Raw genomic sequence first — 12816 nt, 5'->3', positions numbered from 1 at the left:
TCCCTTACTTCTCTCTCAACACAATCCCATCTTGGGTTCTTGGGCCTCTGATCTACTCTGTCACCTTATCTTTGGGTCCTCTGATCAAGCCAGGCCTGAGGGCATCTCATATAGAAACATCTCCTGTCCACTCTGGTCCTCCAAGTCTGACACTATTTCACCGTGTGTGTCCCATCATTCCAACTGCACACAGAAGTGCCTGCCACAGGCCCAGCCTGACCTCACAGGTCCCTGCCATCGCCTCTCTGGGTCCCAGCACATACATACGCAACAGTATGTAGGAAGCTCAGAGGCTAAGGAAGGGATCTTTCCCAGACAGAAGAATCAAGAATCAGTCAATAAAGCAGAGGAGAGGCAGAGAGAAGCAGTACCTATGGGTAAAGGCAGTAAGCAGGAGTCAGGGGTTGTGGAAGCCAGGCCAGGTAGGGAAGATCTACCAGAGGTGTACTGAGGTTCAGGTGCTTTGTTCTCCCTAGGACTCTGACCCAGGAGGACCCAGGTGACAACCAGATCACACTGGAAGAGATCGCACAAATGGTGAGCAGGATGACCATCTCACCTGATCATTAAGGCAACCTCCTCCCCATCTTCATTGCTCCATGACTCCCTGACCAAGCAGAATCATCGCCAGCATCCATTTCCCATGGCTTTGCAGCCAAGGGCAACAAACTAGGCAGTGTGTTCTTCCCCGTGTCCTGGAGCCTGGAAGTCTAAAGTAAAAATGTGTGCAGGGCTACGTTCCCCCAGGAGCTCTGTAGGAGGACACTTGCGTGCCTCTGCCAGCTGCTGGTAGCCTTGTGTAGCCTCAACCTCTGGCTGTGCCGCCCCAGTTCGTATCTCCATGATCCTGGGGTCATTTCCTCTTGTTTTCCTATGTTGTCTTCCTTTTGTATATGTGTCTGTGTCCACTGTGTCCACATTTCTCATCTCACAAGGACATCAGTCATGTTGGCCACCCTCTGGCCTCACCGTAAAGTCTCTATGTTGGGAAAGATTCTGGACAATGCCAGGGCCTAGCAAAGTGCTCCTTTAATGAGGGGCAAAATCTAACTAGTAACACTACCACTCTCCTCCATCCACTGTGCCCCTCCTCTCCCTTACCCCTCCCGTCTCTCTGTCATGCTTCTCAGGGAGGATCCGTTGATGGACACCTCTGTGCTGGACCACATTAGATGGCAAAAGACCCCAGGCTCTCTTGTCAGTGATGCTGCAAGATTGTGTCATTATCCCATGTTACAAATGAGGCAACTGAGGCAGAGATTTAAATCACCCACTCAGAGGTGTGATTGGGAAGTGGTAGTCATGTAAGCTGTTCACACTCAGGTCCAGCTGACTCCAGAGAACAACTCAAACCCTATGTCACACCACCCCATCCTGAGGAGTCACACCTCCCATCCTGAGGAGTCACCGAACCTGTCCTGAAACGACAGGACCCCAGGACAGAATTGTGTTCACCATGAAAGAGCATGAGCTAGGGGTGGTACTCCATATGTGATAAGAGAGCGGTGGCCTCATGTACTTCCAGGGCTTAACTAGGATACTCAGGATGCCTTGGTGAACCCCGCCAAAGCTCCTGGCCGCTGAACTGTGGTGGTTGGACATGCTCGAAACAGACTCTGACCTCCCCAGAGGTGGAGTTCATGTTGTCAGCTCAGCTCAGGCTGACCGGTGCGTTAGCAGTATCTAGTGTCCTTACACTCTGGGCCCTGGCTCATCTCCTGTCTCATCACTCACCACTCATGGAGAACAGTGCCCTACCCATATTCTAGCCCAGGAATAACTACATGGCTGGTGCTTCCCGGAGCCCACACAGTTCAGTGACCCACCAGGATAGGGAAGGTAGTGGCACCTAGACATGACTTACTACAGATTGATCCTCTGCTGGACTAGCTTCTCCACCACTTCCCAGAGGAGAGAGTGCCCTGTGCTCCTGTTTGCCTGGCTGGAATGTACAAGGGCCCTTTTCCTTTATAAATGACCTGGGGCGCTTCTAGAACAAAAGATGATTGAGCCCCTGTCTCTGTGCACCCCAATCCCTGACAGGTCCCCAAAGTCTTTGAGTGACAGGTCCAACTTAATGGAGGTCAGGGACTTCAGTAGGAAGAAGAAAGTTGGCTTGCCACATTATTTCTCACACACCTTCTGGAAGGTGACAGACGTTGTCGCTCTGACCTCTACTTCCAAAGCCACTTCTTCAAGACTTGGGCAACATCAAAAGTGAGGGAAAGGTCACCTGCCCCTACACAGCACCTATAGCCACTGGGCCACACCCCAGCGTGGCCTCCTGGACTCCTCTGTGACCCTCACAGCCATCCTGGACCCAGCCCTGAGACACCTACACAGAGTGACTGTAGCTGAGCTGCCCACCTTTGGAGGGTCTATCCCCAAGAGCATACAGGAGAAATGCCACCACAGGGGTCTTGTCCTGCAACCCAGGCCCTGCTGCCCTCACGCCCACATCTGCTTTGCCTGCCTAAGAACTCATTCTCCCCAAAGTCACCGTGCTCCCCACAGCCACTCTCCTGCAGCTGGGCTTCTGTTCTCCACCCTGGTGACTGCCAGGAAACACCCATGACTGACCCGCTGCCGCACGGAATCTTTTGTCCCCTGAGTCCTCACTCTGTGAACCTCCTGAGCCTGTATACATGTCTCCAGGGTCTGCCGCCAGCCTAGCAATACATGCCTCACTGATTGCACAAGAGATGGGGGGAGGGGAACAGCGGAACACTCAGCCTCAAGGAATGGCATGTTCTCTGGGTGTGGGTGGACCCCACTTCCCTTTTGATCCGTGCAGATGGACCACTTGGGCACTCAGCCAGCTGCTGTTGGAACTTCTGGGTGCCGTGGGGTGAGTGTAAGAGTAACAAGTCGTGAATGATTGGCAGACCCATCTCTAAGCCCATCTCTACGTTATAAGCCTCCCCTCCTGTGTGACCCAGACGGCCCCAGTGTACAGGACACCTTTGATCTGACTCACCCCTCAGTGGACCTGGGCTTCTCCCACCACCACCACAGTTGTCCTTCCCTCTCCTCCCCACCCCCAACTCCCAAGGCCTCCCTCTGATAACCTCCATCTAACCCCTGCTATGGGTACCCCTGTCCCTGACTAATGTTTCCCTAAGGGTGTTCCCTGGTCGAGGAGGTCCAGGTGACAGATCCTGTCCTATCCATGCGTAAAGCTCCCAAGTCAGGGACATGAGAGCTGACAGCTGTCTTCTGCTCACAAGATGGGAACACTGCCCCAGGTGCAAATCACACCCCGGAACTCAGCCCACACCTACTAATGCGTTTCAAAGAAAAATTGTGTTGAACCCACATGGGACCAGGCAGAACCCAGAAGAAGCGGCCCATCACAGCTGGGATCAGATACCCAAGCTTGCTTGTGTCCCAGCTAGCCTATTCCCATCCGGGCACCTTGAGCAGGTTTTGGCTGCCTTCCTATGTGTGTAGAGGTAGCTAGCCCCCTATAGGGTAGGTGACAGACTCCTCCAGGGAGGAGTGTACAGAATACACGTACACACAGGATGTAACAAGCAGGGGCCCAGCTTCCTCACACTTATCCCACCCACCAGAACGGAGAGGAGGTTCTCCTCAGAAAAGTGTCAAAAGCCAGAGGCATCACCTCATTGGCCTGACTCTGACCTTGCTCCCTCAGGCTGAGGGCGTGAAGGCCGAGCCCTTTGAAAACCACTCGGCCCTGGAGATAGCAGAGCAACTGACCCTGCTGGATCACCTTGTCTTCAAGAAGATTCCTTATGAGTAAGTGGGTATGGCTGCCTGCCTCCCCTCCTCCTCCCCGCTCAGCACACCCCTGACCCTAGCTGTATGAACTCTTCAAAACTTGGAAAGAATGTTCTTCCCATTTTCTTTACCTATCACCTGTAAGTGCATCCCCCTTCCCTTTCCTCCTCCCCCCCCCACACTTTTCCAGGAGAATCCTCTTTCTGGGGGTGCAGAAAGAATACAAGTTTATTTGCCACAGGCATGAATGTATATGCATATTGTGTTTATATGTGTTCATGTGAGTATGTGCATGTGTGCATCTCTCTCTCTCTCTGTATGTGTGTGTGTGTGTGTGTGTGTGTGTGTGTGTAAGCCCTAGGAACAAATTTTGGAATGGCTCTTGACTTTGACGAAGCCTCAGGCCTGCTGCTGGCTGCCCTGCCCTGCCTTTAGTCACCCCGCTATTCTCTATAATCACAGTTTTATATCTCTCTCTTCATCTAATAACCAACATGCATTTGCAAACACTGTTCCTGTGTGTGGTGCTCTTTAGCAGTGCATCTGAAGTTATGGTGGTTTTCTTTTTAATGTTTAAAGCTGAACCAAGGCATGTCTCTGAATTTCCAATAATTATTACATAATTATTTCCCAACATTGGCATTACCATGTCTAAGGCCACACATCACTAGAGCATTCTGTCCATTTAGTTTGCCTTCCAGGGGCATGTTCACAGCCCCACAGGCATGATGAGTACAGCCTCACCTGATGACATGGTTGGCCTGGAGACTTAGGAAGCCCCATTGTTACTCCTGCCTCCCTCCAGCAGCAAGAGCAGGATATATGTTCACAGGTATCACCTCCCCAGCCTCAGGGACTTTGCCCAAGTACCTCTCCTGATCACTTTAAAGCAGGGTACGGCTTCCCCATTAGGCTCCCTGTGCCAGAACACAACTAGGTGAAACTGGTTTTCCGGTCTTTTAGCTATCCATTACTCCTCTTATGCCCCACCTCGTTTGTTTGTTTGTTTGTTTGTTTGTTTGTTTGTTTGTTTTTCAAGACAGTTTCTCTGTTTAATAGTCCTGGCTGTCCTGAAACTCACTCTGTAGACCAGGCTGGCCTCAAACTCACAGAGACCCACCTGCCTCATCCTCAGCTTTGTGTAGTGTTGAGAATTGAACCCAGGGCCTTGCACATGATAGGCACACACTCTACCACTAAGCCTCTTGTGTGGTTATCTGTCACCTCTGTCCTGGAGACCAGCTACTACAGAGTGACTAAAATGTAGAAACAAGATCCACAGCAGAATCTGCCTACCTCCTTCATAGCACTGCTTGGCCATCTCATACCTCATGTCCTCTCAGTCTCATGATGGTCCACGAGGAAAGTGTTACTGCTACACTCCCATTTCACAGATGAGTAAAGGACCCCAGACACAAAGTGCAGCACAGAGCTGGGCTTGAGCTCAAGGTTCCTTCCTCCCTGGACCTCCGTTCCACAGAGCACTGCTCCCCCCGTAAATAATCACCTCAAAAAGCAAACAAGTAGCCCAACACTGAGTGAACAAGGCGGAGCTGACTTCCTCTGCTCAGGGTTTCTCTTTCCTCCGTGCAGGGAGTTCTTTGGACAGGGCTGGATGAAGGTAGAGAAAAATGAGAGGACGCCTTACATCATGAAAACCACCAAGCATTTCAATGACGTGAGTATGCATGCGTGCACAGAGGCTTTCGATCAGGTTTTATTTTTTATCATTTTTTTTTATTTTAAAACAATCTTTTCTCATTATAAGACCAATCCCAGTTCCCCCTCCTCCTCCTGCTTCCCCCTCCTTTCCCACCCCACCTTCCATCCACTCCTCAGAGAGGGTATGGATTGTCAGCCAAGTCTGACACATCACTGTGAGGCAGGATGAAGGCCCTCCCCCCTATATCTAGGCTGAGCAAGGTATCCCTCCAAAGAGAATGGGCTCCAAAAAGCCAGAAACAGCTGACCTGAGCTAGTGGGAGCTCACTGACTCTGGACTGTCAGGAATTTTATTGGCTAGACCACCGATGGGCTGAGTGGAGGGCAGGCTGGTAGCACCGTCTGCTATACCCCACCGTTAGCTGTGCAACCATAGCTAGCTTGCTTCCCTTCGGTCTTGGTTTCTTCACCTGTTAAGTGGATGATGTTGAAAGGGCCACGGGAAGATCAGCTGGGACTGTCATCCAGAGCCATCAGCCAGCAATGGCTCCTGAGGAGCTCCCTCAGGCCTGTGATCGCCTCAAGGAGCTCCTCCTAAGAGTAGGGTCATGGCAGGCCAGCAGCAGAAAGGATAGAAAGAAGGAAGGGTTGGACAGAAAAGACTAAAAGTATTCTTGCTTGTTTTTTTATTTTCTTACCTTGTCTCGGCCTTAGAAACAAGCAAAATGAGTCTGGAAATGTCACACAGCTTCCCTAGGATATGAACATTACTCAAACATCTTCTGACTTCCCAAAATGTTTTCTAAGAGTTTCATCTACATGACGATGTAATGTCCTAGCCACCACATTGCCTTTCATGATTGGTAAGGTGACTCAGCAAGTTAGCACTGAAGAGACTAGAGGCCATGGAGCTGCTGAGTACAAGGCTGGGTTTAAGCCAAGGGCTTGAGGCTGCCCTGGGAAGGACTGGTGTAGCCCTGCGTCTGGCTCCTCCAGTCCCCATCTCCTACAACTCCCTCCATCATTGACTTCCCTGAAGGAGTGTGGTGAAGAGAGGACCAAACACAAAAGCAGAAAAGTTGCCCATGTATTTGACAAAAAGGGCTTGAGCTGACTGTGATTAAGGCACTAAGATTATATTGGCACATCATAAACGCACACACAATCACATACACAAGAGAGAGTGAGGAGAGAGAGAGAGAGAGAGAGAGAGAGAGAGAGAGAGAGAGAGAGAGAGAGAAGCATACAATGTTTCCAGGATCTTCTCTTCCCTAAGAACTGGAGCCAAACAGGCTTCAGAGTCTTCTAAGGAAGGTTCATGGCTGCAAGGGGCACTAGCAAAATTCTTTAATAAAAATAGCCTCTAATATTTCCCATAACTGCCTATGCCCATGCTCTGTATGCATAGCAATCTCATCTAAAGCTAATGCCACCCCTAGGAGATGGAGGCTTCTCTCCGGTTCGAGATCCTGAAGTGCTGAGGTTCTGGAAGGGTCTGCTGATTGGCATGAGGTAGCACATGTGTTTTCCATTGCTGCACGATGAAGGATGACAATGTGAGAGAGAAAAAATACCCCTGTGCAGATACCTATAATCCCAACAATTAGGAGGCTGAGGCAGGAGAGTTACAAGTGCAAGGCCAACCAAATCTACATAGCAACATGCCATGAGTGCTGGGAACTGACTCAAGGCCCTCTGAGAGTAGCAAATGCTTTTCACCATTGACTCATCTCTCCAACTCACACATTGACTTTTATCCACTGTTTGTTCTAGAGCCACTGAGATGGTTATGTGGTTCTTCCCTCCTCTAATCTATTGATATGGTAAATAAGAATGACATAGTTTTTCTAATCGCCAAAGATCCTACACCTTGGGTACAAACCCAAGGCAGTCATGTCATACAAACAGCTAGGTGCCCGATTTTTCTTTCTTGTGTTGCCCATCTCTGGTACATAGTGGCATCTTTTGTAAAATAAAAAGTTTTTTATTCCAGTGTTTTCTATATGGAAAGATTTAACTACTTCAACTTAATTAGCAGATGGAACACACACACACACACTGTTTTATGTATTGTCATTCTCAATAAGTACATACTAAAGTTCAGCATCCCAGAGGAAACCTGCTGCCAAGACTGGTAACCCAAGTTCCATACCTAGAACCCACATGGGAGAAAGAACCAACTCCCTCAAGCTGTTTTCACATGCACTGTGGAGTGAGTGTATCGCCCACCCTTCTGCATGAGCATGCGCATTCGCACACACACACACACACACACACACTAAATAAACAAATGTAAGAAATTAAAATTCAACATCCCTCCTTGGCATTCATGCCATAGCAACCTCTTTAGAGAAGGTTTCTTGAGGTATAGCTCCACTCGTTTATATGCAAGTTGCCTATTAACACCTTTGTTGTTTTCAGTATCAAGTCATCATTTCTTTTACCTCTTGAGAGACTTTTTAGAATTAATTTTTGACTAGCAGACAAATAAATGGCATTGTGATGCTCTCATACATGTATGATTAAATATTGTTATACTTCATTTACTTTCTGTTTTAAAATACTACAGATTTTAGGCAACATGCAGGGCAGTGGATGTTTCCTGCGTCCCCAGCTCCTTGCAATTCTAGTTCCCTATGTTGGGGCCCCAGCTTCCAGCCTCTTAGCCACTCCCGCTCTAACTCACATGTGATTTGTTTGTGTGATTGTGATTGAAGGCAGGGTTCGGGATTCCACCGAGGACTGGTCTCCTGCATATGTGAGACCAAGTGTGTGTCCTATTCCAGAAGGGAGCATGATGGGAAGTTCCCACAGAGCTGCGCTTGTCATAACTCTTTATTCTTCTAGATGAACTTTAAAATCACTCTGTCATGATCCAAAGAAATTTCCACTGGATATTTACTTGGTTTCCATTGAACTCATGGGTTAGTTATGAAAACATGATACTTACTCTATCATTTGGCAATATATGATCTCTTTCTCCATTACGCAAGCCTTTTAGATCCTTTGATAACCTTTTTCTCCCATGTAACAACCTACATGGTTCTCATTAAATTCCCAAGTAATTCACAAATCTCTTGTTATTTTGGTGGTGAAATATTCATCATCATATTTTTGCTTGTTTGTTTTTTATTTTGTCGAGGCTAGGTTTTACTGTGTAGCTCAGGCTAGCCTCAAACTTAGGAATCCTCTTGCCTGTGTATACATCCCAAGTGCTGAGATTACAGATGCATGCCATCATACTCAGCTTTGCTGTATTTTTAAATTGATAATCACTACTTTATAGGAAAATGTCTCCTTTTTATATTAAGCATTTGTTCTGATAGTTTCCCAATTCATTATTATGGGGGACTTTTAACAAGAAATTGTGTCTGCTAATAATGATGATTTAGTATCTTTACAATATTTATTCCTCTTACTTTTTTCCTGTCTTATTGCATTGGCTTAAAGATCAGTAACTTGATTGCTTCAGAAATTATCCGAAACGAGGACATCAATGCAAGGGTGAGCGCCATTGAGAAGTGGGTAGCTGTGGCTGACATATGCCGCTGCCTACACAACTACAATGCCGTGCTGGAGATCACCTCCTCCATGAACCGCAGTGCAATCTTCCGACTCAAAAAGACATGGCTCAAAGTTTCTAAGCAGGTGCGGGCAGGAAGCTGGCACTCCTGCCACATGGGCATGGGCCTGGGCCAGGGTTGGGGGCAGGGAGACCAGAATCCACAGGTGTGAGCAAAGGACTGAGCTAAGAGGTCCACATTTCCAGGAAAATGGTGTCTGTCAGGACCAGGTATCAGGTTCACAGATGTGGCAGTGGACCTGAGGAACTTCAATTCCTACTTGGGCCATTAAGAATCCACAGTGGGAGCTGTGAGGCAGTGAGTACTGGCAGCGACACTCTTCTTCTTGGTTTGGGACAAGAGTAATAACTTCATAAGGCTCTGGAAAGAACAAAAGCTGAATCTTCTTGGGCGATCAAGTTCTATGCACTAGAGGTTCAGGGGGACAGCTCAGACAAAGACATCTCCCTAACAGAGCACACTATGAGCACGTCAGCGTTTCCTTGGTGAACTTGGTTGATGTACCTGCAGGAGGCTAGGCAAGCTCCACCGAGATAAGGAAGCCTCTAAAGGCACATGTAATGTGACAGTGATACCTGTGGTCTTTCAGCTGAGAGAGCCTTGCAGAACCCAGCATTGCCAAGAAGCCTGTCTGCAGCACTCTGGATTAGCACTCTGTATCCCCTTGATTTTTCCTCTTCACCGCCTGTTTCTACATTATCTTCCTTGGGCCAGGTAGTAATCTTACCCACTAGCAGGCATCAGCTCCATAAATCTTCCTACTTAGGTAAGCAGCCAAGCCAGGAAAGCTTTGGGATGCTCGTTCTTTTATCCTTCCCTGCTTTCCAGACACTCCAGCCCCTATTGACAGCTGAGCTCTAGAGTCTATAGGACCACCCCCTCCCCTCACACCTCAGGGAGGCTGGGCTTCTTCCTTATTGGCACATTGGATGTTCAGGGTTAGGGCTGTGGGAACAGCTCCAGAAAAGAACAGAAGCTGGGAGATTCAGGGACAGTTGGCCACACAGGCACATACTATCATGAACCAAAGTTAAAGGTTGACCCAAAAAAAAAAAAAACACCAAACAAACAAACAAAAAACTGCAAAATACCCAAGTCTTCTAAGTCAACATTGCTTGTCAAGGTTTAGACAGGATTATGGGGAGCTCATTCCAGTTTAACATCTTATTCCTCCCCCATGTACTGTTGCATGATGGCACCCTTCCCAGGGATCCTCCAGACTAGGCTTTACTTCCTGCCCCCACTAAACAATTCCTAGAATGTACATGCTGTATTTCTTGACCACATTCTTCAGCAACACTCTCCTCATGGAGTTAAGAGGTATGGGGACACATCATGGCCATTCTGAAATCTTCCATTCTCTTCCAAAAGCAGTCTAAAACAAGAGCAGTCAATGTATGTGTCCTGGCCTGCATTCTAGAACATCATTCAGAACCAGAAGCCAGCAGGCCTGGTCTAATAAAAGTCAAAAATGCCTCAGGCAACGAATACAGGGCTCAAGCTTTGATTGTAGACAGAACTGACTATCATCTCCAGCTTTTCCAGACTTTTCCAGCATCTACACTGTGCTCGGCTCCAATGGCTTCTGACCATTGTGTATGTCCCAAGTTCATTATCTCCCTCTCTCTGCAGGCAGCCTGCGGACTCTTGTAATGCACCAAGATGGGCACATTTCCTAAAGACCCTGGAACACAGTCTTGTTTTTATCACTTTCTTCTGTGTCAGCCCAGTTCAGTAAAACATGGCATCAAGTCAGGTCTGGCCCTACAGGAGGGCCAAGTGCACTTTGCAATTCTTTTGTTTCTGCTTTCTCATTTCAGTTCCCTTGCCTGTCAGCTTTCAGACAATCTCTGTCCGTTGGGAAAGTGTCTGATGTGGCTCTACAGGACAGCAGCTCTGAGTGATGTGCCTGTGGTTCCTCACACCAGGAGGGTGTATGTATAGGGACAAAAACCTGCCCTCAGCTCACAATATGTCTTGGTCTCTTTTGTAGGAAGCATTCTTCCTCACCTGATGGTTTCTGTTTGATAAAGCAGTATTTTAGAGGTCAAAGAAGCATCTTTATTCTTGACAGTACTCCTGATGCAGGCTCTTTGCTTGTTCCTTGATTCCAGTGAAATATCTAAAGCTTCCCCCCTTTCCTTCCTGCTAATGTCCACATTCAGCCAGAGAGCTTCAAGATTTAGGGGTCTAGCACCTCAGGGAGCATTAAAAGATGGGAGCTCCTGGCCCAGCCTAGGCATGTGACCTGGTTTTCAAAGTGAAGCACAATGGGAAGATTCCATGATCTCCCAAACTCTATCCTGGATAGAGTGTGTGGCCTCTCAAAGAGGATCTGTATATACAGTAGGCATGAGGCTGTGGAAAGAATCAACTTTGCCCTGCTCAGAGCTAGAATTTTCCTCTACACACACCAGAAATAGCCTGTGCAGGGCCAGTGAGAGAGTTTGATAAGTAAAAGTGGGTAAATTTCAAGCCTCATGACCTGAGCCCATGCCATGGTAGGATTCCTGAGGCATGTCCTCTGACCTCCACATACACACACACACACACACACACACACACACACACACACACACACACACGTTCATGGCTTGAGAGTATGGATATCTCTTTAGCCAGAACTACATTGATTAAGCCTCATGATCTTCCAAAGTCTACCCTATCTGAACTAGTGCTTCCCTTGGGGAATATCTGAGGAATGAGGATTTACTCTTGTGCATGCTGACTGTGGATGACAGGGGCTGAGGAGGCCCCAGATCTGGTGCTAAATCCCCATATCTGATCTGAATCCATCTTGGGTCACTCCTCTGCAGATGAGTGCACATGGAGAGGAGGGGGAACCATCCTCAGAAGGGCTGGTACAGTAGTCACCAAGATCCTGGTAGAGATTGGCCTGGGAATGTGGGCTTTGCCAGGATGCTAAAAGCCAGTTGTAAAGAATGCCTTCGCTTGGTGTGGATTCTGTCCTACTGTCACCCAGCTCTGTCATCAGATCAGAATGCATTTGTTCTTTGAGCAGGGCCAACCTAAACACTAGTGCTCCCTCTCCTTATAGCTAAGGAGCCGAATAATTGATCCCTCTGTCCTCTCCTCGAACATCCATCACATGAAAACTCACAGTCATGTTCTGTGACTGTGTCCCTCTAGCCGTCTTGTCATGCATGGCTGTCCCTCAGCACAGTTTCTCAGCCACAGATTTGAAGGCCAAATCTGGAAAGGGAAAATGAATCCCTCCCATCCTTTTATAGATGAGGGAACTGAGGGTCTCAAAGAGACATCCTAAGGGAATGACAGGGAAAGGAACACAGAGCCAGACCCAGAGCAGCACCCTCCCCTGGGAATGTAGCTGTTCTTGCAAGACAAACCCAGCTGCCCATACTCTGCCCTGCTCTCATGTAGACCAGGTCTGAATGATCATTTCATAAACCCTTTGTCAAGGGTTTTATCCTTTCCATCCAGGCCTTTCTTGGATGATCGGCTCTTCTGCCATCCTTTTCCTCACTGCTTGACCTTGGATGGAGTTCCTGACCCATCAAAGTGGAGGTGTGAAAAAAAATGGTTAGATTCATCTGGTCTAGCTCGTGGAAATATCATAAGGCTAGCATATAGCTCAAAGGCCAGGTACTTGCTTTGTATGTCAGAATCCCCAGCACCAAAAAACAATCATGACCCAGGTTCAGTCCCCAGCACCAAAAAACAATCATGACCATGAAAACTCTAATGTAGTTAGTTTCTGCTCTAAATGCAGGCTCCCTCACGGCACCTACCAAGTCCTTCTAAGTCATCACTTTTCAGGATTATCACCGGTTTCCAGGATCATTACTCA

At 48.0% G+C, this 12816-nt stretch overlaps 1 protein-coding gene across 1 annotated transcript in view; it reads left to right on the top strand.

Annotated features, from left to right (window-relative positions):
* Positions 1–12816, top strand: part of Rasgrf1 (Ras protein specific guanine nucleotide releasing factor 1) — a 102856-nt gene that overhangs the window by 79986 nt on the left and 10054 nt on the right. The window contains exons 22-25 of the mRNA XM_051207379.1: positions 477–537; positions 3656–3759; positions 5335–5419; positions 8854–9051. Coding sequence (XP_051063336.1) covers positions 477–537; positions 3656–3759; positions 5335–5419; positions 8854–9051 — 448 coding nt within the window. The remainder of the gene's footprint in view (positions 1–476; positions 538–3655; positions 3760–5334; positions 5420–8853; positions 9052–12816) is intronic.

The sequence above is a fragment of the Phodopus roborovskii genome, unplaced genomic scaffold, assembly GCF_943737965.1.
Source record: "Phodopus roborovskii unplaced genomic scaffold, PHOROB, whole genome shotgun sequence".
Taxonomy (NCBI): domain Eukaryota; kingdom Metazoa; phylum Chordata; class Mammalia; order Rodentia; family Cricetidae; genus Phodopus; species Phodopus roborovskii.
The sequence above is the reverse complement of the archived record's forward strand: the minus strand, read 5'-3'. Positions and strand labels throughout refer to the sequence as shown.